Source organism: Heterocephalus glaber, unplaced genomic scaffold, assembly GCF_053883595.1.
Source record: "Heterocephalus glaber isolate CG9 unplaced genomic scaffold, H.glaber_assembly_v1.0 deba00001608, whole genome shotgun sequence".
Taxonomy (NCBI): domain Eukaryota; kingdom Metazoa; phylum Chordata; class Mammalia; order Rodentia; family Bathyergidae; genus Heterocephalus; species Heterocephalus glaber.
Window position 1 is genome coordinate 37,360,376 of NW_028258379.1, and position 27,363 is coordinate 37,387,738.

Below are 27,363 nucleotides of genomic sequence, written 5' to 3' on the forward strand. Positions count from 1 at the left end.
GTGCCAGGAAGAGGCGAGAGTTGTCCGTTTCCGAAGGCACTGATCACAGTCACCAGGGCTCGGCCTCGTTACCAGTGCCCCTCCAGCCTGGTCCCCAGATGCTGAAGCCCTGGGGGCTGGGGTTTCAGTGCCAGCAAGCCGAGGACATGGCCCTCGGTCACCGCTTGCTCCGCCTGGGTAAGGTCGGTCTTCCCACCCAGGCCCTGGCTCTGCTCAAGCCGTGGGTCTCCCTTTCCTAGAGGCAGACACCTCAGCCTGGGTAGTCACCACGCAGCCAAACCCTTCATTCAATCTTCCCCAGAGATGCCTGGCTTCGGGCAGCCTGCAGGCCTCCTTTCCCAGGGTGCCAGCCGTGCCAGCCCCTCTCTCTGTGCAGTGTGAAGTTGATTGCTTTGCTTCCCGGCCAGGCACTGCCTCTAATGAGGGCATTTACACGAGGCCATTTCTGTTGTCACTGTGCCACGGGCACCCTGTCACTGTCCCGTCACCTTTAGGCCGAGGCTCTTCAGCACCACCACTGTTGGCATGTGGGCCTGAGTGATCAGTCCCTTGCTAGGGCCCATTGTGGGCTTCACAGGATGTGTAGCTGGCCCCTGGCCGTACCCCCTGGGGGCCAGTAATGGTCCCCTTACCCTGAGCTGTGGCGACCGGAAGTGCTTCAGACCTTCCACCTGTCTCCTGGGGGCGACATCACCGAGGTTGAGCACCAGTGGTCCAGACTGAAGCACCCCGAGGGCAGGGTCACGCGCCTTCAAGCCCAGGCCACATCCTGTGCCTCAGTTTCCTGAGTTGACAAAGTGACCCGAGTGATGTTCTGAACAGCTTTTTGATCCGTGCAGCTGGGGCTGTAGAACTGATCTGTCTCTGATATCCACGAAGCAGAGTGAGACCCTAAGTACCGAGCTGACACTTGGCATCAAAGTGGGATGGCAGCATGAAGGGTGTCATTGTCCCCTCTTTCAGCAGCATCAAGCGGACCAGCTCTTCCGAACGTGTGTCCCCTGGTGGCCGGAGGGAGAGCTCTGGGGACTCCAAGGGAGGCCGGAACCGCACAGGCTCCACCAGCAGCTCCTCCAGTGGCAAGAAGAACAGCGAGGGGTAAGGCGACCCCTGGCGGGGCCCTGCTGGGACACTCGCTACTCCTGGTGCTGGGGACGTCGGGGACCCCTGGGGGCGAGGCCCTCATCCAGGCACCAGGCTCCTCAGAGCACGGGTGTGGCGCTGACCAGTTGTTGAGGGCAGCTGCCGGGCACAGCTCAGACAAACCACTTCCAGGTCAGAAACCTGTAACGGGCTCCCAGGTCCCAAGAGGGCAGAAGTGGCTCCTGAGACCCGCACACTTGGGAAGCCATCCTGGGCCTCCGTGAGAAGCGCATTATCCCTCTAATGTACCTGCGACCATCTTAAGGTTAATGGAATGGAATGTTTTAAACCTGTCAATAAGGGCTGGGATTTAGCTCAGTGGTGCCGCTGTCTGCCTCGAAAGCGCAAGGTCCCGAGTTCTATCCCTGGTACCAAAAAAATAAAAAGACTGTCAACAGTATTTTTTGAAGGCAAAATGGGCCCAAAGTTGTAATTTTATAATTTGTCAGAGATCCTAATATTGAACTAACAACAGCAATAGGAAGCATTTATTTTTTTTGGTACTGGGGATCAAACTCGGGTCCTTGCACTTGTGAGGCAGGCGGTGGAACCACTGAGCTAACTCCCCAGCCCCTAGGAAGCATTTTTTCTTTCTGGTTTCCTGACCTACTTTTACTCCCAACTTTGAGTTTTATATGAGATTAGTTTATAATGGGTTATTATAAATATAATATAAATAAATATAAATTGATAGTAACTTCTTACTCATTAGCTACTTTTTTGGTGTTTTAACAGCTTATTGGTATGTTTAAAAATGTATGGATGAGGTCAGTTTTTCTGTGTGCTTAATGTGCTTTAGTCTAACTCTTTAAACATTGTACTTTCATTTTGTTCTCTGTTTACCAGAGCTCAGGGAGGAATTTCAGTTCCAGAGGCCAAACATGTTTCTTTTCAAATGCTCATGTCAGGAGAAGGCTTAGTCATAACACAGCCTACTCCAAACTGCAGGCCCCAAGTTTGTAAATACATTGTGATTCGGTCCTGTAAAGGATGCTTAACCTCTTTTCCAGTTTTATTCCTACAAGGTACGTTTTATAGAAAAAATGCAGACACTGTAGCAGGTAGAGTCCGCAGTTGTAAACCATCGCCATAAGACCTGTCTTCTAATGCAAACTCAGTACTTCCTGTTGGAATTATGGTAATTGGGTGATAATACCTTGGAAACCAGGCCAGGTGGTCGGTCACAGGGCAGCAGAGTGTGAGCCCCGGGGAGGCACACGGCCCTGAAGGCTTCTCGGCATTTGGGATGCACCAGGAAGTTGACCTCAGATGTCTAGATCTTGGCAGTTCTTGTAAACTTGGCTTATTCTGGGCACATCTGATTTTTATTAAGTATTTCCAGAAGGAATCTGCATTGTATAAACCCCAAATCTGTTTTCTGTTTTTAAATCCTATGGCTTTGGTAAATGTGCTGGGTAAATATTTTCATCAAAGACATTTACAAAGGGACTTTTGAGAAATGCCACAGTAGGAAATTTTGATTTGGGAATGAGGGGCCAGGAAAGTGTGCTAATCATTTTCTAAAAATAATCCAGACAACTGAAAGTGTCTATGTGAAAATAAATCCTGTGCCTTATTAGAACCCAGGGCTGGTAGAAGCCAGCCTAGCGTGAGCTACTTGAGTTGCTGGGGCTTCGGGAAGGTGCTGGGCCTCCCTGGGGTGGCTGCTGGTACTGACGGGCACCTTCAGGGGCTCACGGCCTTGATAGCAGAGATGCGGTTGGGAGCAGCAGGAGGGAAGGAAGGTTGAGTCGGGATCCAGGTGCTGCCGGACAGCGTCCTCCACCCCCTCTTCCTTCCTGTATGAGGAGCTCCCTACCTGGCTGCTCTGACCTCCCACCTGCTGAAGAAGCCAGTCTCAGGGCCTAGACAGATGCAGAGAGAAGTTTCAAAACTTGAACACATGGCGCGAGTCTGTGATCCCAGTACTCTGGGAGGCTGACGCAGGAGGATCTCACATCAAGTCCATCCTGGACAACTTAGCCACTTTGTGAGACCCTGTCGCAAAATAAAAAATAAAAACAGGGAGGCTCTGGGTTCAATCCTCAGTACCACACACACAAAAAGGAAGACTAAGGGAAGGGGTCTTAAGAGCATCTGGCCGCTGGTCCTTACCCTGCCCCTCACTTGGTAGCTCAGTCGCACATGTTCATTGTTCCAGTGGCTGTGTCACATTTAAAAGATTGGCTCACTTGGGCCAGGGATTTAGCTCAGTGGTCCCTGGTATCAAAAAAACCACATTGGTTCACTTGATGGCTGCAGGCAGCAAGGCAGCATGGAAAGGGCTCAAAGATCTGGGTTTGTCAGCCACTTCTGGCCTCATTCCCCTAAGCCCTTTGTGAGTTAGAGATTGGATACTTGATTCCCTCAAATTTTACTGTCTTAAGTCACTTTCTTCCTCGCCTACAGGAGGACAGCCAGGACTTGCAGAAGGAGAGACTTAGTTCAGCTCAGTTGTTGAGGTTTGGGTCCATAGTCAGCTAGCAGATCCCACTGAGCCCCATACCCAGCCACCTCCCAAGGCCGGCCTGTGAGTGAGTGAGGCTGCGGGGCACAGTGGGGTACAAACCACAGCACTTATGTTAGGAAACAGCAACGAATGCCCATCAGAGCCGGGCGATCCTCAAAAAGGAAACTTACGTGGAGCAGGGGCAAATCATTTATGACTTTTCCAATTCTCAGTTTTATCTTTCTCACATGAAAGATGAGGGTGCTCGGTGACATCTGGTCTCCTCTTGGGTCCGTTGTGTTAAACTGCATTTGTACATGTGACACAATCCTGTGAGGATAGCCTGGGTCTGGATAAAATCTAACCAAGGGGAGGGAGAATAATCAAAGTGTGGAGCATCCCCACGCAGCCCCCAGCTGTTAGAGAGCTGACATTGCGTGTGCCAGTCCCAGGGTGGGTGATGCCCGGTGACCGCCTGGAGCCCCACATCCTCTCCGGGACTCACTGGCACCCAGCACAGCCTGCTGACTTCTGGGGAGAGCGAGATCCTGGCCGGAACTTCCAGCCTGGCCCACTGTGCAGACGCAGCAAATCACACAGCAGTGATGTCTTGCATCAAGCATAGATTATTAGCTACACAGCTCACAATGTGTCACAGCCCGTTGTGCGCTTCGCACAAAAGACACTCTCGCACAAATTAGAAAAAGGATCACTTTACTCAAGAAAAACAGTTCCACATCAATAGAAGTCTTTCTCAGCAATAGTTACAGCAGCTGGAAACTTAGCATCTACACTGTAAAGAGCTTTTGAAGTCACTAACATTAGCGTTTTCCAAAACACAGTAATTTAGTATTAAATAATTACACTTTCTTAGAAACTATATTCTCTATAATAGTTTTAATCTTCTTGCTCCTATATCTCATTTAACTGGGTTGACAGTCTTTTCTGTGACATGACACAATCTCTTTTCGGCAGCACTGGGGATTGAACCCAGGGTCTTCACATTCCGCTACTTTCTCAACCCTTTTTTAAATTTTTTTACTTTGAGACAGGTTCTCACTAAGTCACCCAGGTGGGGCTCAAATTTACAATCTGCTGGGGATTTAGCTCAGTGGTTCCGCCACCTGCTTCAAAAGCACAAGGACCCAAATTCAATCCCCGGTAACACACAAAAGAAATCAAATTTACAATCTTCCTGCCTTAGCCTCTCAGAGTGCTGGGATTACATGTGTGTGCCACCATGCCAGGCCAACATGATACAATCTTAATCTTCATTTTAGAACATTGTTAAATGTTTAAGGTACTTTGCTTGTAACAAGCCACAGAACTTTAACATTGTTTACTATTGGTACTGAAAAGATTTCCATTAAAAACAAAAGCAATGTAGGGCAATGTAATATTTTACTGTATGTATTTTTAATGGTAAATTAATGATAATTATACAGTGATTCATTTCATCATGAAGTACTTATTAAATTTAAATAGGGAAGCAGCAATAACATTCTAATGGAAGACTTGTATAATGTACCCAGTGTACTAGTCTGTAAGGATCTTTTTAATTTTAAAAGGATACTTTGTATCAGACAGAAAAATGGCCACTTATTTAGAAGCCAGTTTATGTCAGATGTTGCTAGATGGATAAAATGTTTCAATTATTATGCTGATTCGCCCTTTGAAATAAGTTCTAGGACCTCTAAGTGGGCAAGATACTGTTTCCATGTAAAGTTGTTGTAATGGGCTGATATGTTAGAACAGGAAATGTGTTAGCCATCTGCTGGCAACTTTGTTGTGACCCACAGACACACTGTCCACCTTTGGGTCCACCAGTTGCAGGAAAAGCCCTTTAGTGCTGCACAACCTGAACACCCTTACTGGGCCAGACAGGGAAGTCAGAGACCATGGTGCTGGGTGCTTTCTAAAACTGCTTCCTGTCGGGGTGCCCCCCTCGAGGATGCCCACTGGGGAGACAGCGCCTCATCGGGTCCAGACAGGGTCAGGGTGCTCCTGTGGCTTGGGCACAGTTGCACCCCAAAGTGCATGTGCTGGGAGCTGCACGGCGTTGCGAGGTGGTGGGATCTGTATTTGTCAGTCACTTCCCTCCTTTCTTATTGGTGAGACAGAGTCTTGCTAAGTAGCCCAGGCTGGCCTCAAACTCATGGTGATTCCCCTGCCTCCACCTCCCCAATGCTGGGATCACAGGTGTGCACACCAGGCCCAGCCCAAGCTGTCATCTAAATCTTAGTGCCCAGCCTGCTGGGGCACAGGGCTCCTCATCATCAGACCTCTCCACCTCTCCAACACGTCCCCCACTTTCCCTCCGCAGGATTTTAAAAGCTCTTTGAGTTTATTTAGTATAAGGAACTCGTTAGGAAATCCAGATGTGCAAAAAGAGGAAACGGATCTCACCACTCCGGGACTCTGGAGCTGAGCATCCACTTTGTTTCGAGGGCACTGGCTGCGCAGTGTATGATTCGGACCTCACAATTCCTCCTGTGAGAGAGAGAGAGAGAGAGTGTGTGTGTGTGTGTGTGTGTGTGTGTGTGCCCGTGTGTTGTTTAAGTGCCCTCCGGGTCAGCCTGTGTGGAACGCTGGACATAGTGTGCTGTAGGTAGATTTTTAGGCAGGCAGTCTGGTCCTACATCTAAGACAACGCCCAACATAGTAGGCACTCAGCAGACACTTGTTAGATGAATCTGTTTATTCCAATTAATATTATAAAAGATGGTTACAATCATGGCGCTGTAGTCCAGTGTGGTGGCTTCAAATCCAGCCTGCGCTATGTAATGAGTTCAAGGCCAGGCTGAGCTACACAGCGAGACCCTGTCTCAGAAAGAGAGAGAGAGAGAGAGAGAGAGAGAGAGAGAGAGAGAGAGAGAGGAGAAAGAGGCTGTATAGCCATCATCAGATGAAGTCTTAATACAGCTCTGCTGCCTTCTCTTGCATGGTTGTAAATTATTAAACCTCTCGGGACTCCTCGCTGGCACTGACATGGTGCCCACCTGCCCCAACGGTGCTGTAGGCCGAAACAAGTCCATGCTGCAGGGTCTTCTGGGACCCTCTCCCCACCCCAGGGTACCGGGCAGATGTGTGTCCAGGTCTCCTCACACCACCCCATGCCCGACCTGCCTCCTCGGGGACACTTCCTGACCCCCGCTCCTGTCCCTGTCCCCACTCCAGCCTGCAAAGGAGGGCGTCGGGGACTCTGAAACTTCTCTTACCTCGCTCACTCAGTAGGCGACGCGCAGCCCCGAGCACTGCTGCACACAGACCGGCTGCTGAGAGGGGAAGGGGCAGCCCAGGCGGGCCCACTCCCCACGGCGACTAGCAGCGGTCACTCGGGGAAGGCCGGCTGTCTCACTTTGGATAAGACTCGGCCCAAACCGGTAAGGAAAATAATGCCATGGAAAAGCAGCTCAGGGTGTGAGCAGGCAGTGTGCGGACAAGGAAACCCACGAGCAGCTGAATAATGAAGACGCTCAAACTTAGTCTTGGCAGCGAAACGCAAATCTAGGTGAGAAGCAGCAGACTCACTCACTTCACAAGTGACCCCAGGTTGTCCCCGCCCGGTGCCCGGGCTGGGGCTGGGGCTGGGGCTGGGGCGGCAGTGCATCCTGCCCGGCTCTCGGGACGCCTCTGTCCTGAGTCTGAAGCCAGGGCCTCTCGGTTGCTGTGTGACCCTAACTCTGGCCCCCTCATCCGCCATCCACCTTTTCTGCTTTGGTGGGGCAGAAGCTGTGTCGCTTTGCCCGGAAACTGCTCAGTATCTGTTCAATGCCGCAAAGGACGCTGCAGAGAAAGACCAGCGCGATCGAAGAACTAGGCGCATAGCGCCACCCAGAGGTCGGTGATTTAACCCACACTTTAGATTCAGAAAAAGTCTGTGCTGGAAACCAAGTCCCTAAATTAAGCGTCTTTTTACTGAAGATTGTTTTGCGTTTCCAGCTATGAAGTCGCTTACCTTTGAATATATTTTAAAATAATTGGTGGTAACATTCTTTAAGCTTAGTCTGCAACTGTTAGGTGAAATTAGAGGAAGAAAGAAGCAGAATTAATGAATAACAATGTTTGGGGCACTTTGTTACGTGTTTTTTATATGTTTAATGAATTAATTTTTTCCTTTTTAATTTAAAACGTTTTTATTTGTGTTAGCACGTTTCCAGTGCCTAATGACCACATTCCTCAAGGGGTCGCTACATGTGCATAACACTGTTTCGTTCTTTTTGTGCCCTTCCCTCCATCTCTCCGTCATTTAGTCCTGCCACGGCCTGGACCACACAGGGCTTCTGCCCCCATTGTGTAGAAGGAGCCTCGGCCCACAGAGGAAAAGTGCCAGCCCGAGCCCAGGCTGGCGTCCAAGTCTGTTCCATCTGCTGTGTTGAGCTGGAGCTGTTCATTTTGGTTGGCAGTGTCTGGGAAGCTGTAGTTTTTGTCCCCTGTGAAGTCTCCAGTGACTTGTAAACATTTTCAGTAGATGGTTCTTAGCCAGGCGTGGTGGTGTATGCCTGTAATCCCGGTACTAGAGAGGCTGAGGCAGGAGAATCACTGTGACTTCAAGGCCATGTAGTGAGTTCAGGGCCAGCCTGAACTACACAGAGAGAACTTGTCTCAAAATAATAACAACAACAACAATAATAAGTTCCTAAATGACCCCATCTTTAGTTTAAAAAAAAGGACAGCTTTTACAAGGACTTATTATTGACATGATAGAATCTTTTGACTTCCTGTGGTGATTTTATTTCCATGTCTCACCTGCAGCTCGGGCTTTTATAGTCTGAATAAGGCTGAGGAAGTACCATGCCGGCCTTGGCATGGGCTCCCCCTCCACCCGGCCTTCCTGATCACTTTCAGAAGCCCGTGTCTCTCCTCAGTTCCCATCTGCTTCCTGCCAGTTCTGCTCCAGGGCTGGTCCCTGAGACGTCGGCACGAGTCATGATGTGTCCGGGACCCGGTGTGCAGGATGCTGGGCTGCGCCTGTTCAGAAAGACGGCTTGGCTGGTTTATGGGGTGGAAGTGCCAGGAGTGCACTGTGGCCACTTCCTGGGTGCTGGCTGCATTGCTGCCTGTTGGCCTGAGCCTAGCACTCAGGGTAGGGAGCTTTTCTTGGGCCAGACGCCCGGCCTCCCCCTGCCTGCGACGAGGGATGGAGATGTCTCCTGCCAGCCTGGGGCTTGGTCCCCATCCTGGAACAAGGCCGAGTACTGCCCCTGCCCCTGGAACCACACCCGAGCTGAAGGTCATCAGATCCACGTTTCGTGACCCCTAGAGAGGCGATCGCCTCTGCTCCCAAGTGGGCTCGCTCCCAAGTGCGTCTCCAGCATTGCCAGAAGTGATGGGGTTCCAGAAGGGCTGCACCCCAGCTGCTGGCCCAGGCCTGCTTGTGCCCCGCTCTGGGGAGGTGGGAAACCCCTGGTCAGTTCCCAGGCTTGTGTTTGTGACTTCCCCAGGTGGGCAGAAAAGCCTTGGTGAACGATGCTGCCCTTGCCTTGTAGAAAAGGTGTGGTGCACTGGCAGGGAAGAGGGGTCCTGAAGCAAGTATGCCACTTTCTCTTTTGGATTTTTGTGACAGGGTCTCGCTACGTAATCCCTGTAGAATCGCAGGCATGCGCCACCATGCAGGAGAATATGCCATTTTCTTTATGAAAGTGTAATTTTCTAACATGCTGGCCCAGAGCAGTAGTCTGGGCACAACACACCAACAGTGATCCATGGTTTAGATTTGAAGAAATATAAACACATTAGTGCCACCTCTGTCAGTGACCTTCAGGCTTTGACACTCCTGCTATCCTTAACCTTCTATTAGAAATCTTCTTCGTCTCAGAGGCTGTCAGCCTCGGAAGGCCTTGGACTTCCCTATATGGGGGTTTGGATTTCCCAAGAATTTTCTCTTCTTCAGAGGAACATAGTCCCTGATTTCATTTTTCTTCTTCCAGACAGTGTTCAGGATTGCTGTGTCTGTGTGCATGGCTTTGCATCTTCCTGCTTTTGTGATCAACGTCATAATGGGGAAAGGTCATTTTCCTGTCGTTTGAGACTCTGATCACGTCTCTGACAGGGTGAGACCTGCCTTGGCCTCCTCAGTCCTAGCGCTCTCTCTCACATCCTCACTGCCTGTGGAGCAGCAATGCAGATACGTGACAGAGGGCTGAGATTTGGCACACGGAGGGTCACAGGAACATCACTCTCACCATGACAGGGGAACACCCAAGTGATCCACAGTATCACAGCAAGAGCGCCAAGGCCGCTGAGTGGAGAACACAAGCTGAACCCCTGCAGGTGGCAAGTTCCTCTCCAAAGGGACAGGCCACACTGCAGGCATCTTTGCAGAGAGGCAGGAGGAGGGCTCCTTTCCTGTGTGGAGTCCATACCTAACAAGAGAAACGAACTGAAATGTGGGGCCACGAAGAGCAGTGGAGAAGCCGGGCTGGGTGGGGCAGCGAGGCCTGCAGGGGTCTCTGCGTCCAGCAGGGCACTGAGGAGGCCTCACAGTGCCTGTGGGGCTGCTGTCCCTGAAGAGGAAAGGAGCGGAGCCTGGGTGGTCAGTGGGTTCGCAGAGACACAGGGAAGCCGTGGAGGGAGAGGCGGTCCGTGGATATGAGGCCCAGGCTAGTGGTGGCGAACCCTTGGCACCTGTGCCACAGCGGGCTGTCTGTGCCATTGACAGCTCTAAAAGGTTCACCATCACCAGCCTAGGCCCTTAGGTTAAAAGGTTACACTGGGCTTTTACAGGGTGAGATTCTCAGTGACCACAGTTCAGAGTTTAGAAAACAGCCAGTGGCAGATTCGCCAACTTCTGTTGAGTGAAACGAGGGCTGCTTTGCAAACCTTAGCAAAGCAGCAGACCCATATTTAAAGTTAAAAATTAGGAAGAAAAGAAGTAACATTAGGAGTCTCTCTACTCAGGTCTTTGTTTAAATTATGCAGACACACACAGCGTCCAAGCCTCTAGCAGTATGTAAGGAGAGGTAGTAAAGCCTTCATTCCTCCGGCTTGGGCTTGTTTTATCTGTCTTGTTCCACATCTTAAAGCAGAACAGGGAAGCTGGGCACTGGGGTCCTGGACTTTGGGGTCTGCTGCAGTTGGAGGCAAGCAGTGGCTCGTGTTCCCCACTCCTGTTCACCTTAGGCTGTTTTGTGTTGGGTAATAGAATACCCACCACTGAGTACTTGAGAAAGGAAAGGTTTATTGGAGCTGGTGCACACCTGAAATCCCAGCACTCAGGAGGCTGAGGCAGGAGGATCACCACAAATTCAAGGCCAGCCTGGGCACCATAGTGAGTTTAAGGCCAGTCTGAACTATATAGTGAGATCCTGATTCAAAAAAGTAAAGATCTCTTGCCTTTTCATACTGTTGTGTAGGCACCAAGCTTCTAGTACATGAACATTGGGGTCAAACCGTACACAAAGCACCGCAGCACCCTGTCCTGTCAGAATAGAGGTGTCGCTGTCCCCCATAGCTCTGCTGGACACAGGGGTTGGGTAGGAAGTAGTGGCCACGCCGTGGCCCGCCTCTCCCTTGGCATGTGGGGACCCTCCATGGAATTTACCTGTAGGACATTTACCCTAGGCATGAGCTCAGTCCACCCAAGGTGCTGTCCTAGAGCTCCTGGGGCCAGGTTCCCAGCCATAGTGCCTGGGGCAGTGCCCAGGGCCCTGAGGTCAGCAGCGTGGTCCCCACAGCTCCCAGCCTCCCCTCTTGCTCAGATTCAAGGAGACAGCGCTTGGTCTCAGGCAAGAGACAGTCCCAAGATCTCTGTAAGTCAAGCCTGCCAGGAGAGCATGGGGAAGAAGCACGAAGCTCTTACACCCTATCTTGAGCAACCCACATTTGCTCCCTAGACACGTACTTGCTCTCACAACAAGCACAACTTTGGTGATAAACTTAGGATTACCATCTCTCACACCTGGCTTTGGACATTTTTGCTTCCTCTCATTCCTTTTGCAAGGAATCCAGTTTTGTTTTCTTGTTCACGTGCACCACTTGGGGCTGTGGATCTGGGAGGGCACAAGACCCGGGCACCCTTTAAAAACTGTCTTTGGTTTGTTTTCACAGCAAGCCCAAGGAGCCTGTATTCAGTGCAGGTAAGTGTGACTTCCTTTTCGTTTGGGTGTCCCCTGCCCACGTGGGTGGCCTTCAGAAGTGGCCGTCGCTGGGGCCTGAGCCAGGCAGAGCAGCAGCAGCTCTCTCAGGCCTGTGACGTTCAGGGTACAGCTCTGATGTTTGTGCCACCAGAGTGGCTGCTTGGGGCCGGGGCTGGGGGTCTGGTGGCCCCTGGGAAACAGTCTTAACCCTTGCCTGACCGTCTGCAGGAGCTCAGAGTAATGGGCCACAGCCCTGCCTACTGGAATTTCCTGATTGGAGACTTCTGTTGCCTTTTCATTCCTCCCTTACTAACCAGGCTCTGGGGCCCACAAGTGCATTTGCCCCCAGGGAAAGATTCTGGTGCATCAAGTTACATAACTGTACCTAAAAGTGGCTTCTCTCTCTGCCTGTAATTTCCTAGACTGCAAACTAATTGTTCCTACATACCTTTCCACAGATCTGTTTTAAGCACACCTTATAAGATAGATACTGTTTTTTGAATATAGTAGCCCTATTTAAAAGTGTACGTAAAGTGAAAAAAAATTTTTTTACAAGTGTGCAATCAGTTAAATAAATTCATATAGTTATTCACTTCCCACCCCTTCCCCTGGGGTTCTAGAGGAAGACACATAAGCAGCTCTGTGTTTACCCACGTGTGCTTCCGTGAAGCCAGGCCCACGTAAGCGCAGTGTCAGGGCCCCCAAGTTCCCAGGGGCACCCTGGGGGCAGGTAGCACCCAGCTGACCCCGGCACACTGGCTGGAAAGCCCAGAACAGGTAGACTAGCCGTTCCTGCAGCACCCTTGTCTCTTTATCCAGCCCTTCTGTCCCTGTCTCCGAAATCCCAAGGGAAGCGCCGGGTGACGCACTGCAAAGGTAGGCGTAGGCAGCACTCGGAGCAGAGCCTGGAGCTGTCTGCACACCGCCGCTTGGCTCCAGAGGCGCTTCCTACAGGTGCCCTCCATGCATGAAGCCATCTCCGGACCCAGCAATTCCACTTGCTCTGTGCTCGGAGCCCTCAGCACTTGCTCCAATGGGCTCTGAGATGTGGCTGTTACTTGGGTCTGGGTTGATTATGGGCTGATGACAGGAATTCTTCAACCCTGTGTAAACTGGAAGAGAGCCACAGGGCAAGCCCTGGATGTCCCACATTTGCCACGAGTCCTGTGCTGCTGCTGGCCTTCCCCGCTAGCGCCTTTCCGGTTGGCGATGTGTGCTATTATCCTAACACCTGAACAAAGCATTGCTCTCCCTTGCTGCACTTTGGTTTTAAATGTAGCGTCAAGGCCTGGCCTAGTAATTCAAAACTGCCATGAGGAATCCTCAGTCAGTCAGGACTCTGAACCAGCACACAAGCTAGCTTCCTCAAGCAGATGTTTCAGGGCTGTTGCGCAGGCACACACACCCTCAGTGGCTGCTTTGTGTCTCGGAATGCCACTGTGTAACCTTCTCTCGTAACCTGCACTCTGTGAGTGCCCTGGCAGGACTGACTCCTGCCTTCCAAAGAGAGGAGACGGAGTCACTTTTCACTGAACTTTAAACTCTCTCTGGCTGAGGGTGCTGTGCTGGGTGCTTTCAGGCTGTTCCTTTATGGTCACCACACTGTGGCCAGTGGGGTCTGAGTGACAGCTTAGCAGGGAGGACACTTCTGAAAAGAGCAGTACAAGTAGAGCCCAGAGGCAGGACAGGGTGTCATTTAGCACAGGGACACCTCTGTCCACAGAGGACCCTCTTAGAGTAGCTGTGGTAGGTGGGGTCGTGGAAAGTGAGGGCCCCCAGGCAGTTAGAGCTCCCTGTCCAGCAGCTAAGAGCAGCCAGGGGGTCTCATGGAGGACATGTGAGGTGAGATCCAGCTTGGGCTCCCAGTTGGCAGCAGAATATAAGATGCTCCAGAGGGCGCATAAGAGCCTGTGGCAGTGGTGGCCTTGGGTGGACAGGTCCAGGGCAGCTGGGAGGTGCTCGTGCGGCAGTTAGAGAGGGAGCAGCTGCACGGGCGTGCAGTGATGAGCATGTCGTTGGCCCTCCCACAACGCCAAGCCTAACGTGCAGTGAGGGGTCACATGGATCAGATCTGCAGTGTGTGCACGCAGTAACATCAGAGCAGATGCCATTCCATTTCATGTTTAAATAATACTGCATGTGGCATTGTTTGAAAACTCTTAGGCCTCAGACTTACAAGACTGATTTGCGGTTATACTTACGGTACTGTCATTATTCCATGACTTTTTCTCACCAGTTTCCTCTCTCCAAATGATTTCCCTGGTGAGCTATGCAGACATCGCTGGTTCCAAGAGCCCCGTTTAAGTGCCACTGAGGCCGCATCCTTCAGCCTGCAGGGGGGCAGACAGCTCGAAACTGAGCAGAGTCACCAGGAACTCAGGAGACATTTCCTTTGCTTCTATGACATCCCCAAAACACTGGTCAGAACACCACAAGCTGTTTTTTTAAGACCCAGAGGTTGCCCCAGGTCCATGTGTTAGTGGTTTTTATTTTGCCCCTATAATTTAGCAAAAAGCAAAAGTTACTATAATAGAAAGATTCACTCTAGAAAGTTCTGCTTCCTGATCTATTTTTCTCACTTCTCTGCTCTTTCGGCTTCCATTTCTGGCTTTTCCTTGAGAATTTTCTTTTGACATTCCATGCACACCCTTCTGTTGATCTTGATTTTTTCCCTTTTAAAGAATCTGCCCAATGTAAAAGATACACAACGATTTTACACTTCAATAAAACAAACCAATTTCAATATTGATAACTATTTCATCAATTTTGAGATTATGTCTACATTCAGCTCAAAAAAAGTTTGAGGTGTATTTGTTGCATTAATTGTAATTCTCGGTGTGGTACGTTTCCCCCTCCTGGTGACAAGTGTGAGTACTAAGATCTCACAGGAAATAATTGACAGCATCTGGTTCCTTCTGCCTCTTAGAGTTTCTCGTGTATCCCATGCATTTAAGTAAGCAGAATGCCCAAAGCCAACACAACCCAAGCTTTTGTTCTAAGGCATTTAATTTTACATGCTAGCGATTTGTTTTTCCCCTGAGACACTGGGTAGAAGTGTCACAGGGTAAAGCTTTCACTTTTGCATTGCCTGGCTAGGGAGAAGTGACGTTTGCTTTCTGGTGGCCTGAGCATGGAGGTGTCTTGCTGACATCTTTTGCTCTTTTTGTAGAAGAAGGATATGTAAAAATGTTTCTTCGAGGACGCCCTGTTACCATGTACATGCCCAAAGAGCAAGTGGATTCTTACAGTTTGGAAGCAAAAGTAGAACTACCAACCAAGAGACTGAAGCTGGAGTGGGTGTATCCTTTCCTCAGGACTGGCCTCACACTGAGGCCTTAGTTGATGAATGCTTGAAGTTTAATTGTAAAATTTCATAAAGTCCCTTAAGATTTTAAACTCTTTCTTTCTTTTTCTTCCTTCCTTCCTTCCTTCCTAATTTTGTTGTTGTTATTGTTGTTGTTTTTTGAGACAGGGACTCTCTATGTAGCCCAGACTGGCCTCAAACAAACAGCAATTCTCCTTCCTCAGCCTCCTGAGTTCTGGGATTATAGGTGTGCACCACCACGCCTGACTTTTTAAAAAAGAATTTCTTTTTTCAGTCTTCTTAAGCTTTTAAAAATCAAAACATTTTCCTCTCTCATTTTAAAAAATTTATTTTCCAAAAGTGGCCATGTGTTAAAACCCAGCCCCACATCCTGGGAAAGGAGGAGCTGCCAATTATGAGAGGAACCAGCTCATCCTTCCTGATTGAAGTATCTGTGGTTCTGGTGCAAGTACATGTACATCATTTCCCTGGAAAACATATCAAAGTAAAATGTTGTATGCTGGTATGAGTGAATTTGGGCTAGGGAGGGGCAGGGCAAACACATCACTAGTTTATGACCTGAATTTTAATCTTTAAAGAATAAAATTGGTTAAAAACTCACAGAGAAGCCAGCCTGGGGAAAATAATAACAAATGGGTTACAGTCTAGGAGTGGAAGGTAGGAAGGAGCTGGCTGTTTGTGGCAGGTGCTGTTATCTCGTCAGCCTTGTTCCAGGGCTGGAAAAGCCTGGAATGCTTACGTATTTACAAGGACACAGCAGTGAAAGTGAAAGGAAATATTGAACCTGTGAATGAGAAAATGAGAATTTAAAAAATTGAAGCTAAGCCAGATGTGGTGATGCACGCCTATAATCCCAGCACTTGGGAGGCTGAGGCGGAAGGATCGCTGGGCTGCATAGGGTGCCCAAGGCCAGCCTGAACTGCATAATGAGACCATGTCTCAAAACAACAGCAAAAAACTGAAACCAAACTGTGCTGACTGCAAGCTTCTGGACCCAAACAAATCGGGACACCCTGAAAGGAGGGACTAGTGTTCTCCCTTCTAACCAAGTAGGAACTTGGTGGGTCTCAGGAGCCCAAGGTCAAAGTCAGTGCCCTGTAGCTGAAGAGAGAATAGAAGAATCGAATGCTCTAGTGCTACTAAGGATCAACACTGATGGCATAAATCCAGGTGACGCAGAGCATAGAGATAATCCTACTTTGTTTTTAAAAAAGGAAAAATTTTCCCAAAAATCTAGACCACCCAAATCTGAATCTACCCTACAACTGAAGTTCTTGAAATGTGACTGATAGAGGCTGCATTGGGAGGAGGCTTGGAAAAGTAAGCTTCCAGGGAAAACAGACAGAACCTGGGGAGAGGTGAACTGAGTGTCATTATTTCTCCCATTTAACTCAGTTACTCATGTATTACTTCCGGTCTATGCAGCTTTCAAGGCAAACAGTCTTTTCTCTCCCTTCAGACCTTTGTTGATTCTCTTTCAATGCCAAGTTGTGAACACAAGTTACCGGATGCGAGTTTAAATAGTAGCAGCCGCAAGTCCATTTCCATCACAGACTTTGGAAATTTTAAATAATTATCACCTGCCTTTCTCCCCCCAAATACATACTTTCTTTTTTCAGGTCTCGAGGTTGCAGGCATTGATTTATCTGTAGCTGTTTGGGCACAGGAAATTGAGGGAGTCGGCTCTTCTGTCCCTCATTACAGCTTATTAAATAGTTAAATGAAATCTGGAAAACACATTGAAAATACATTTATTCCAAAACACATTTATTCAACCAACTTGCTATTCACATTTCAGGAAATGTAAAATAACCTTGTGGGGGGTGTGGCTGGGTTATATTTTACACCCAAGTTCAAGTGATGCTTTTCTCTCCAAATAGTTCTCCGGGATTGGAAGAATATGTTCCAGCACCTTAATAGGAAAAATCCCTAGAGAGCAGGGGCAAGCAGGTCCTAAATTTTTTCCCTTTGATACATATTGATGTGTCATTTGTACCCTTATGAGGATGTCTATCGATATTTTAAAGTTTTTTCTATTTCAGTAAAAGATTTAACCTTTGGATCACAATAAAAAAAATAGACTCAGGGGCCGGGGATTTAGCTCAGTGGTTTCGCCACCTGCTGCGCAAGCGCAATCACCAGAGTTCGATCTCCGGTACCAAAAAAAAAAAAAATAGACTCATAGTTGACTCAATGATTTTTTAAAGAATACTCCAAATCTTTGTATTGTTAAAAACATGTATTCTCATTACCTGATTGACCACTTCCAACTTTATGGCCTGCCTTCCGGGTCTGATGTTTCAGGCCGGAGTATGTGGAAGTACTTCAACCTCAAACTGAGGGTCAGGGCCACATAGCGTTCTCTTGCCTGCACCTGCTGAATGCAGCTGAGGCTTTGTCAGCTGGAAAGGAAGCCAGTGTTTACCTTGACGAACGCAAAGCTACGGGTACCGCGGCCGCGACTGCCGGAACAACCTGTACCTGCTGCCCACTGGCGAGACGGTGTACTTCATCGCGTCGGTGGTGGTGCTGTTCAACGTGGAGGAGCAGCTGCAGAGGCACTATGTCGGCCACAACGAGGACGTGAAGTGGTGCGTCCCCTCCCATGCTCCCCGGGAAGAACCAGAGAGGCAGCAGGCCCCAGAAAGTCAGGCTCTGGCCATGCTCTTCTGTGTCCCCCGTGCTGTCTGCCGGCCTCTCCGGGTTCAGCCTTCTGTCCCCACAGCACATCTTTCGGCTGGGCAGACCCTGTGCAGACGCCTCCTCGACACACCCTGAGTGGGCACTACATTGGGCCGGACTTTTTGCTCAGAAGTTAAAATGCTCTGTGTGGAGCTTAGGGGTGGGTCTACCCTTCCAGGGTTCACTCAGAGCTGGTGTAGGACCTCGGAAGGCCAGAGGGATGAGCTCCTGGATTTGTGGGTCTATATTTGTCCTGGGTCCCCGTCAGTGATAAAGTCCCTGTTGGCAAGAGACACGCTGCCTTTCTCTTTAACACCCCCAGGATGACTTCTTAATAAAGGGTGCGTGGGCTAAGAGGTTCTGAGATGGAAGCGGAGTTGTCCTAGCAAAGGAAGATTTTGGTTAAGTTTGGAATTTCTCAATAAGAAATGAGGGAATTCAGAGGCAGAGAATAGGCAGGAGTTATCTAACGTGGTTGGGTGTTCGGAGAGTTCGTCATGAGCCTGCAGGAAGTTAGGCCATACAGTTTCTCATTTTTAAGTTATCAACTCAACTCGATTTGAGGAAGGGAAAGCAAAGCTAACTAACTCTGGAGTTTAAGCATCTTCTCAATGTCCTTTCTCAGCCTAGCGGTTCATCCTGACAGGATCACCATAGCCACCGGACAAGTTGCAGGCACATCGAAGGATGGCAAGGTGGGTGCAGGGCCTTTCACGTCTGTGTAGCAAGCTGGGAACAGAACCATCTCCAGAAGGCATTCACTCGAGAGCCAGCCTGCTTAGGCATGTCACCGCATCTAAATGCCTCCCCGAGCCCCTTGCTAGGGTTTTTTTAATTTGCAGATTAAGTGTCTCACATCACAGTGGCCTTAAAAAAAAACACTTGAGTGTGCCTTATTTTCAGGAAATTTTAAAATAGCGTTGTTCTTGCCTAAGAATTCACTAATTCTTAAAATTCTTATTTCCACACATGCCAAGCATTAAAATGTGTCAGGACTCACTTAAGAAGTAAATTTAGGGCCAGGGATTTAGCTCAGTGGTTTCTCTGCCTGCTGCAAAAGCGTAAGGACCCAAGTTCGATCCCGGGTACCAAAAAAAGAGGTAAATTTAAAATCCCAATGAATAGTCCCTTGAGTGGGGACACCTTGGCCATCAGCAGCTGTGACCGGGACATCAGCCGTGGAGCTTGTACCTGTGTGGGGGTCACAAAGGCAGCTGGGAGGTTTCACACAGACGGCATAAGCTCTTCAGTGTGACTTTAATTTGTATCTTAGGGAACAAGAAAGGGAGTTAGTGGGATTAAACAAAATACAGAACGATTCAAAATTGGCTTCCAATTACTTTTGCACCGTAATCTTGTGATGGGCATGTTTCATTCAGAACTCCTTGTAGCCTTTTTGATATCTACTTGTGTGTAGCTTATGATTGCACTAATCCCATAAAATACGTTCATTTTTATCAACATACTTTCTCTCAGAAAACATGACGGCCACTGTATTTGAGAAAATATTTTAGTAAGATCAAATTTTAAATATTAACCTTATCCTAGATGAAACAAGTGTTCGCCTTTTCTTTTTAATGTTACATGGCCATGAAAACATCTTGGAAATCAGTATGGAACCATTTGTTCTGCCTCTTGTAACTTTAAAGTGTACTTCAGATTCCTTTAATCCCAGCATCTGGGAGGCTGAAGCAAGAGGATCACGATTCGAGCCCAACCTGGGCAGCTCCCTGAAACCCTGAGAGCCGGAGACGTATCTCAGTGTGAAGGTCTTGGCTCCTCCCCGTGACAGCTCCCCAGCTAGTCAGAGACAGGGCTGAGCTAGAACGAGTTCATCCAATGCCCTGCTACCACTTTTCTTGTTGATGAGGTGCTTTCTTCTATAAGGAAGAGAAAAATTAATAAAACTAACCCACGACACAGTTGAAAAGATTTTGAACGAATTATAACAATCCTAAGTTGTATTTGTGCATAATTAAGTTGCCTCTTTCGCGCCTGTGGAATGAGGAATGTCAGGCTCCTAATACTGTTTGGTGCTGCCCATTCGGATAAACTTGGACATGTTGACACCTTGGCACCAAATCAGACTAAAAAAGAATACCTCGTAGGAGATACCGTTTTCCCTGTCGTTGTTCATCCCTAACATCTGGAAGTCAAGAACACATCTGGATGCCCAGAACAGCCTAGCCCAAGTTTAGGTCTTGGTGAGCCCCTCCTATCGGGCCTCCCAAAGCCTCTGGGAACATGTCATTTACTTGGAGAGACAGGCTCCTCCGAGGCAGAAAAAGTCCTTTTGGTTGTTTTGACACAATTGTCGTTACTGCCCAAGTAGTCTCGTAGCTTCAAGGTAAAGAGGAGTTTGTAAACCCTCACAGTTGATGACTGCATTTTTCTTTTCAAAACAGCAATTACTCCCCCACGTGCGCATCTGGGATTCTGTGTCACTGAACACACTCCATGTCATCGGGAAAGGCTTTTTCGACCGGGCTGTCACCTGTATTGCATTTTCAAAATCCGTAAGTTCAAGCCCTGTGGGTGTCAGAGCCGTGGGCCACAGGCAGGAGGGAATCTGCCACAGGTTGGAGAGAGGTTACTGCCCGGGTGCGTGTTGGGACTTGCGCTCTGGAACCGTCATGCCACTGGGTCCCTTCTTTGGGGACACACATCTCCAGCCTCCTGGGTGTGTGAAGAAGAAAGCCCCACACCCCCAAGTCTGTCCTCTTGTTGCTTATGGCATCTGCCTGCTCTGACCTGAGAGCCACCCACACCGCATGTGCTTGCTGTGCTGACCTGGGCTGGCTTCCTGAGCTGGCTAGGTCTCTCCGTTTCCCAGGTTTCCACCAGGTCCATGCTTGCACTCCACCAAACCCCTTCTTCATCCAGTTCAGAAGTGACTCACACCCCATGCACACGTGCACACCCAGTGGCCATGCTCTTTCAGGTCCTGGTGCTCTGCTCCCTGTGACCTGCAGTCGTGGGGTCCACAGCTGGCAACAGAGCCTGGCCAGGCCTGCCGAGGGCATGGTCCTCAGGGAGCAGGGACACTGAGCTCCTGGTTTTCCGGAAGCTGGCACGGAGAGCCTTGTGTCCCACTCCTGTCCCTTCGTGACCCACACTGCCCTGCCATCCCTGTCTGGCCCAGCCAGCAGTGGGTGAATGGTCTTTATGCAGACTGCTGAAAATAAGGTGAGCACTCATGTTAATTCTCAAATGCAGTCTTGCTGTGCACGCCTTTCTCTTTCAGAATGGAGGAAGCTACCTGTGTGCTGTGGACGACTCCAATGACCACTTGCTGTCTGTGTGGGACTGGCAGAAGGAGGAGCGGCTGGCTGATGTGAAGGTCTTGCTCCAGCTTCCGATGTGCTGTGCTGTCACTTCCCCCACGGGGCCCCTCCCAGGACCTCCAGGGCCACCTGTCCCGAGTGTGACCCCTTCACCTGAGGCTCTTCCTGCACTGCCCTGCCCCCGTGGACTCTGTTCCTGAGTCCTGCCTTCACAATACGATTCTTTTCTTCCTCACCCATTACCCTTTTAATGCACTCAGTCGTTTATTTGTTCACCTTTCCCTTCATCATTCAAATCCCCAGTGCCTGGCACAGTGCAGTGGAGGGCACCCTGCAGGTGGGCACCCGCACCCCGAGGTCCATGGGGCACTGCCCCCTGCAAGGGCCTCAAAGGCCGTGAGGCAGCCAAACCCTAGGTCACATGCGGCTCCTCTGGCCGCCATCCTCTCAGCCCCTTACCGCCTTGGCTCCCTTCTGCAAAACCTGTCATATGCAAAACCTGTTCCTCCAGCTTTCTTATGTTTTCTCCCATTGACATCATCACTGGAGTCCTATTTCTGTAGAATCAGCTTCACCTTGGCGTCTGCTAACCTTAGATAACACTACTTGTCTAACATTGGAAGTGCCACCAGATAACCTTGCTTGTCTGATGTGAGAACTACCATCAGGCGACATTACTTGTCTGCCGTTCAGGATCTCCATCAGATAACCTGTGCGGGCAGCTTTCTGTCTCATGTGTGGTGGAAGCTGACCCTATATTTCCTCCCACATGGTGGCTGTGCCTTCTCATGTTCTGGGCAGGGATGTAAGGTGTTCTCGCTATGTTGCAAGGTTAGGAGTAATCAAAGACAAGTCATTGCCCAGGTTCAAAGGCAGAGCTGAATTATAGGAGAAGGAGCACTCAGGGCCACACTGAGCAGAGCAGGGTGCAGGTCCTGGAGGTCAGGATGTGGGCTGAAAGCCAGATCCGGCACACGGGATTCTGGACGAGCCACAGACAGAGTCACAGGAAGTCATCGAGTCACAGGAAGGACTGTGGGGGACGGCAGCCAGTCTGCTGGAGCAATAGGGCAGTGGGGCTGCAGTGCCGGGCGCTTCCCCAGGGTCCAGTCCCTCTGTGGGGATGAGGCCAGGGTCTACATTCAAGCGCCCTCAGGTGATTCCGTGGATGCCAGGCAGGGAGCCCAGCACCAGAAGGCAAGCGAGAAGCCTGGGCTTCCACAGTCTCAAGGGCCCCTCGGGGTTCCTAGAGAGTGTACAGCCGGCCTACTCTGGCTCCCTGTCCAGGGGCTCCCAGCCCACAGGGCAGACAGGCCAGGGAGGAGTCGAGAGCCTCGACCAGCACAACTTCACGAAAGATTAATTCCGTGGGGCAAATGTCAAGAGGCCTGGTGTCTGGATGAATGAAATATTGATTTGTGATTCCAATTTTATTTACCTTCCTAAGTGTCCTAAGAGATTTGAGGCATTTCCTTCTCCTGTTTTCTTAAAGTGTTCTAATGAAGCGGTATTCGCTGCGGATTTCCACCCCACGGACACCAGTATCATAGTTACTTGCGGAAAATCTCATCTCTACTTTTGGACACTAGAAGGAAACTCCCTGATTAAGAAGCAAGGATTGTTCGAGGTAAAGCTAAGGTCCATTGTTCTTTTCTCCTCCCCGGAGGGATACAGTAGCCTTCTAGACTTTATGGGAGCACTGAAGTCCCCCAGCCTTAGCAGTTGTTTCAGTGACAATTGTGAGGGTGCATCTGGGGGGTATGGAAATAAAAGTCACCCCCTGGGTCCCTCATACAGTTGGGGAGCCTGGCTGGAAGGTGCTGGCCTGGGAGGGCAGAGCCTGCCTACGGGGCATCAGACAACGAGGGAACGGGCACCCTGTCTGCAAAGGGTGGCAGACACTTTGTCCCTCTGGCTAGCCAGCCTTTCCTGTGAGCTCATTTAGAAGCCCCTTTATTCTGGTGTGGGGCTCTGTTCTTACTCTCCAGTCACAACAGTATAGCCCACCCCCGCAAAGTCCACTTCCACACCCCCTTCTAGTTGAACTGTCTGCAACGTTGGGATTCCTCAGCCACTTGGCGTTGCTAGAAATTTCTTTCTCTTGGTGAAGTTAACCTCACGGTGTAAGTTACTAACAGTAGATAAAAGTGAAGGGCAGTAGCTGACATGATCCAGCTGTGCTTGAGACCCTGCCTGCTCTTAGTACAAATAGAGGACGTTTTGATTAAATGTGTCTGTATTCACTGCATTCTGCAGAAACAAGAAAAGCCAAAGTTTGTCCTCTGCGTGACATTTTCTGAAAACGGTGACACCATTACTGGAGATTCGAGTGGCAACATCTTAGTATGGGGAAAAGGTAACCAGTGACTACTCCCTAGACCAGTTCTTTTGGTAGTGTTATGTGAAAGGCAACTTCTAAAGAATTATCTTTTAATATAATTTACAAGATTGCTGTTAGATCCCAAGGTGTATGTGTAACTTGAAACCATAAAACTAGAATGGATGAAAACTGGTGAATAGTAAATTGTTGACTGTCAGTTCTGGGACTCTCTTTCATGAGTGTCTTTATGAGGTGTGATCAATAGTACGGGGAAGGCTGCTGCCGAGCGCCATCCAGCAGAAAGTCAAAACATGACACTGTGTCCTCAGCCACCTTATTCACTGGATCTGGCACCGTGCAACTTCCGGCTCTTCCCCAAAGTCAAAGTGGCCACAAAAGGTCAATGTTTTCAATTGATGAGGACATCAAGGTAGCTATGACAGCCCAACAGAAGACACTCATGAAAGAGAACTTCCAGACCTGCTCCAGATATGGCGAGAACAATGGAAAAAGTGTGTTCGGAGCGAGGGGGAGGATTTTGAGGGGAATTAATGGCAATATGTCTTTTACTGTCATAAATTTTTAAAATTTAAATGTCACTATATTTTTTTAATCACACCTCATATATTGTTCTAAAAGGCTCTTTAATGCCAAGGTATTATGATGGAGTTAATAACTTTATTACAAGCTCTACTAACAAATTATTATGATGAGTAATTAAATATTAAAGTAACTTCCAATTCACAGAGCACTTGGCGGATATTTACTGCACTAAGTACATGTGCTAGACTCATACAAATGACGTGGGAAACCTGCTGGGTGCAGGCTGGCAGGCAGGCACTGTAGGCCAGAGGTTGGGGCAGCACATGGTCCCCTGTCCTCAGACGCCTCCGATGTGGGCATGAGCAGGTGGAGGACGACGGACTCATGTGATGTCACAATGCTAAGATGACTTTTACAGCATCCTGGCCACTCGTGGGTCACTTAGGCCTTGAGTCAGTCCTGGGGACACGCAGTAGGCACATCCTACGCGATGGATCTGAGAATACTAGGTTGTCCCTCTGGGCACCAGGCCTGAGTTCTCAGACAGGTGCTCCGGCCACATGATGCTTGGGTTGGCACAGTCTCCTCAGGCATGGAGTAATCCAGTTCCCGATTGTGTGGTACTCCAGGAGCTTCCAGAAATTGGGTCCTTCACAGCACCAGGTTACAATGATCTTTTAACTGATCATCTCACCTTTTAAAGCAAAACTGAAATACAAGCCAGACGTGGTGGTGTACGCCCATAATCCCAGTTGCTTGGGAGGCTGAGGCAGGAAGATTCCAAGCTCAAGGCCAACTCAGGCAATTCAGGAAGACCCTGTCTCAAAATAAAAACAATTTTTAAAGAGGCCTGGGGATATAGCTCAGTGGTACAGCACTCAAGGCCCTGGGTTCAACCAAGGCCTAGGTTAAAAAAAAATGAGAGAGCAAGAAAGAGAATGAGAGAGATTTGAAATGGGTAGAGGCAAGCCTTCAGATCACACACTAATGATTGTTTTCCTGGTGTGTTTAGGTACGAACCGAATAAGCTATGCGGTTCAAGGGGCCCACGAGGGTGGCATTTTTGCACTTTGTATGTTAAGGGATGGCACGCTGGTGTCAGGAGGAGGGAAGGACCGGAAGCTCATTTCTTGGAACGGGAACTATCAAAAACTTCATAAAACTGAGGTAAGTTAGCGAGCACAACTACAGAAATTCCTTTTGAACCTTATTAAGCTTTGATCCTGGCCAGTTCCCATGTTAGTTTGGAATCTTTGGCTTAGGGGTCTGAAAACTGGTAAGATGAAAGTATCATATTTTATTAAAATGATAGAGGCAGTTTTCAACTGAGACAGAGTTGCCTGTAAAGTCTGAGCATGCAAAACACTTCACACTTAAAATGTATTATAATAGAACCAATCTTAATTGGTTTCTTGGGGAAATTTTAATCATTTCCAGGGGACTATTACTCACATTTTAATTTATCATTTAGATTTCCTCTCTTCTCACTAGCGTCCAGTGTGTCACTTTGTACACGTTCTCACTTTGAGCTAATTTTTCTTAAATTTGTACTTTTTGCATGGCTCTCAGCTGAGGGCCAGCGTTTCTAGCGCTCCACCTCCTCTTGAGAACTGCTTTACTCCCATTAGCTCGTGAGCAGCCCTGCCTTCCAGTAGGAGCCAGTTGTATGCCTCAAATTTTCATTTGTCAGAAAAAAAAGTGCATTTTATAAAAACAACATCACTGGTGCTGATTCTTTTAAGATATGTAAAATGTTGGTGGCTTAAAAAGTAAAGTAGAAGGGCTGGGGATTTAGCTCAGTGGCACCACACCTGCCTCGCAAGCGCAAGGTCCTGAGTTCAATCCCTGGTACAAACAACCCCCCCCAAAAACAACAACAAAAAAGTAAAAGTAGAGTCTTTGCCTAGTGTGTGCAGGATCCTGGGCTCAGTTTCCAGCGCTGAAGGGGGGTTTAGATCACTCCCTAACAGCCAGCTCTTGTATCTTTCTAGTTATATTTCTGTTTCCGCCTGTGCGTGCATGAGTGTGTGTGTGTGTGTGAGAGAGTGTGTGTGTTTTACTGAGAATTGAACCCAGAGCATCACATGCTAAGCAAGCACTTTACCACTGAGCCATATCCCTAGCCCATTTTACTTTGAGACAGGATTTCCCTAAGTTGCACAGGCTGGCTAGAACTTACCACCCTCCTGCCACAGCCTCCCCAGAAGCAAGTTATCCGGACACTTTAGTAAAACCCTGTCCCAAAATAAAAGCTTGGTGCCACCAAGCCCAGCTCTCTCTCCGTGTGTGTATGTGCATGTGTCTGTCACAGGGGCTATCGTATGACATATAAACAACTACTTTGAATGCTTGAGCTAACAATTTAATGAAATCTTAAGCCCTTCTTTTCCGTGGCCCCTTCCAACGCAGATTCCCGAACAGTTCGGCCCCATCCGGACAGTGGCCGAAGGGAAGGGTGATGTCATCTTGATAGGCACAACGAGAAACTTTGTCCTGCAGGGCACCCTGTCCGGGGACTTCGCACCCATCACCCAGGTATGCTGGGCTGGGCAGCGCTGGCGGAAGCTTCCACTCTGCCTCGGGTTAGGCCGAGGAGGAGAGAGGCCCCTGTGAGGTCTCAGGGAACCCTGTGTCTCCTTAGGGTCACACCGATGAGCTCTGGGGGCTGGCTGTCCACGCCACCAAGCCTCAGTTCCTGACCTGCGGGCACGACAAGCATGCCACCCTCTGGGACGCCGTGGGGCACCGGCCTGTTTGGGACAGAATCATAGAGGTAAACACGCGCATTTCCAGTTCTCTTGTAGAAACTCATCCGGAACATCCTTGTTTATGTTTCGCATGACCTTAATAGTGACAGGAAGTTGCCTCCGAGCAAGCAACACCTGGTGTCCTCTTAGAATCACACAGCTTTGGTCGCTGCCATGAGCGGTCTCGGCCCTGGGACCCTGAGGTTTACTGTGGAAGTTTTCAACCACAAGTTGGTTGTCGGGGTTCTCAAGGGTAGCCCTGTGGCTGACCGGAGTACTGAAAGTACTGTTAGGATGAAAAGCCTGTGTACTATCGCAGGCTGCCTTTTGCTCTGATTTTACTGTGAGGAAGTTGAGGCTCAGGTGGGTTAATAACGAACCATGACCTCTGAGGCCGTGGGTGGCAGATGCTGGCTATGCCCAGCTCCGTCGGACTCCAAGCCGAGGCTGTCTGTGGCCTCACGGTGCATCCAGGTCACGGCCTGTGCTGCTGTGCCCTCACTGACACCGAATGTCCCTCTGAGAGCCGCCCATCGGCCCCTCAGCCCCCATAGTCCTGGCTTTTGCTAGGTGCTAGGCCCTGGCATCCATTCAAGCCCTCTCCCCTTGACCCCGGAGCTTTGGACGGGTCCCTTCGGCTCTTGGTCCTCAGTGTCGGGAGGTGAGTCGGGTACACAGAGGAGCCAGGTGCACAGCTGAGCTGGGTACACAGAGGAGCTAGAGAATGGCCACGTGGAGACCTGGCGCAGCCCTGGGTGTGGCCACTGCTCCCACTCAGGGCAGAGCATCGAG

General features: G+C 49.4%; 1 protein-coding gene across 7 annotated transcripts in view; it reads left to right on the forward strand.

Annotated features, from left to right (window-relative positions):
- Eml1 (EMAP like 1) overlaps positions 1–27,363 on the forward strand; it is a 146,428-nt gene that overhangs the window by 104,766 nt on the left and 14,299 nt on the right. For 2 of the 7 annotated variants that reach the window (XM_087195563.1, XM_087195561.1), the window contains exons 4-16: positions 964–1,098; positions 11,642–11,670; positions 12,490–12,546; positions 14,840–14,969; positions 17,437–17,586; positions 18,303–18,372; positions 20,083–20,193; positions 20,922–21,017; positions 22,454–22,588; positions 23,218–23,317; positions 24,837–24,991; positions 26,234–26,359; positions 26,466–26,597. In XM_087195563.1, the coding sequence (XP_087051689.1) occupies positions 964–1,098; positions 11,642–11,670; positions 12,490–12,546; positions 14,840–14,969; positions 17,437–17,586; positions 18,303–18,372; positions 20,083–20,193; positions 20,922–21,017; positions 22,454–22,588; positions 23,218–23,317; positions 24,837–24,991; positions 26,234–26,359; positions 26,466–26,597 (1,426 nt within the window). The remainder of the gene's footprint in view (positions 1–963; positions 1,099–11,641; positions 11,671–12,489; positions 12,547–14,839; positions 14,970–17,436; positions 17,587–18,302; positions 18,373–20,082; positions 20,194–20,921; positions 21,018–22,453; positions 22,589–23,217; positions 23,318–24,836; positions 24,992–26,233; positions 26,360–26,465; positions 26,598–27,363) is intronic. The other 5 variants (XM_087195567.1, XM_087195565.1, XM_087195566.1 and 2 more) reach the window with 3 other exon arrangements.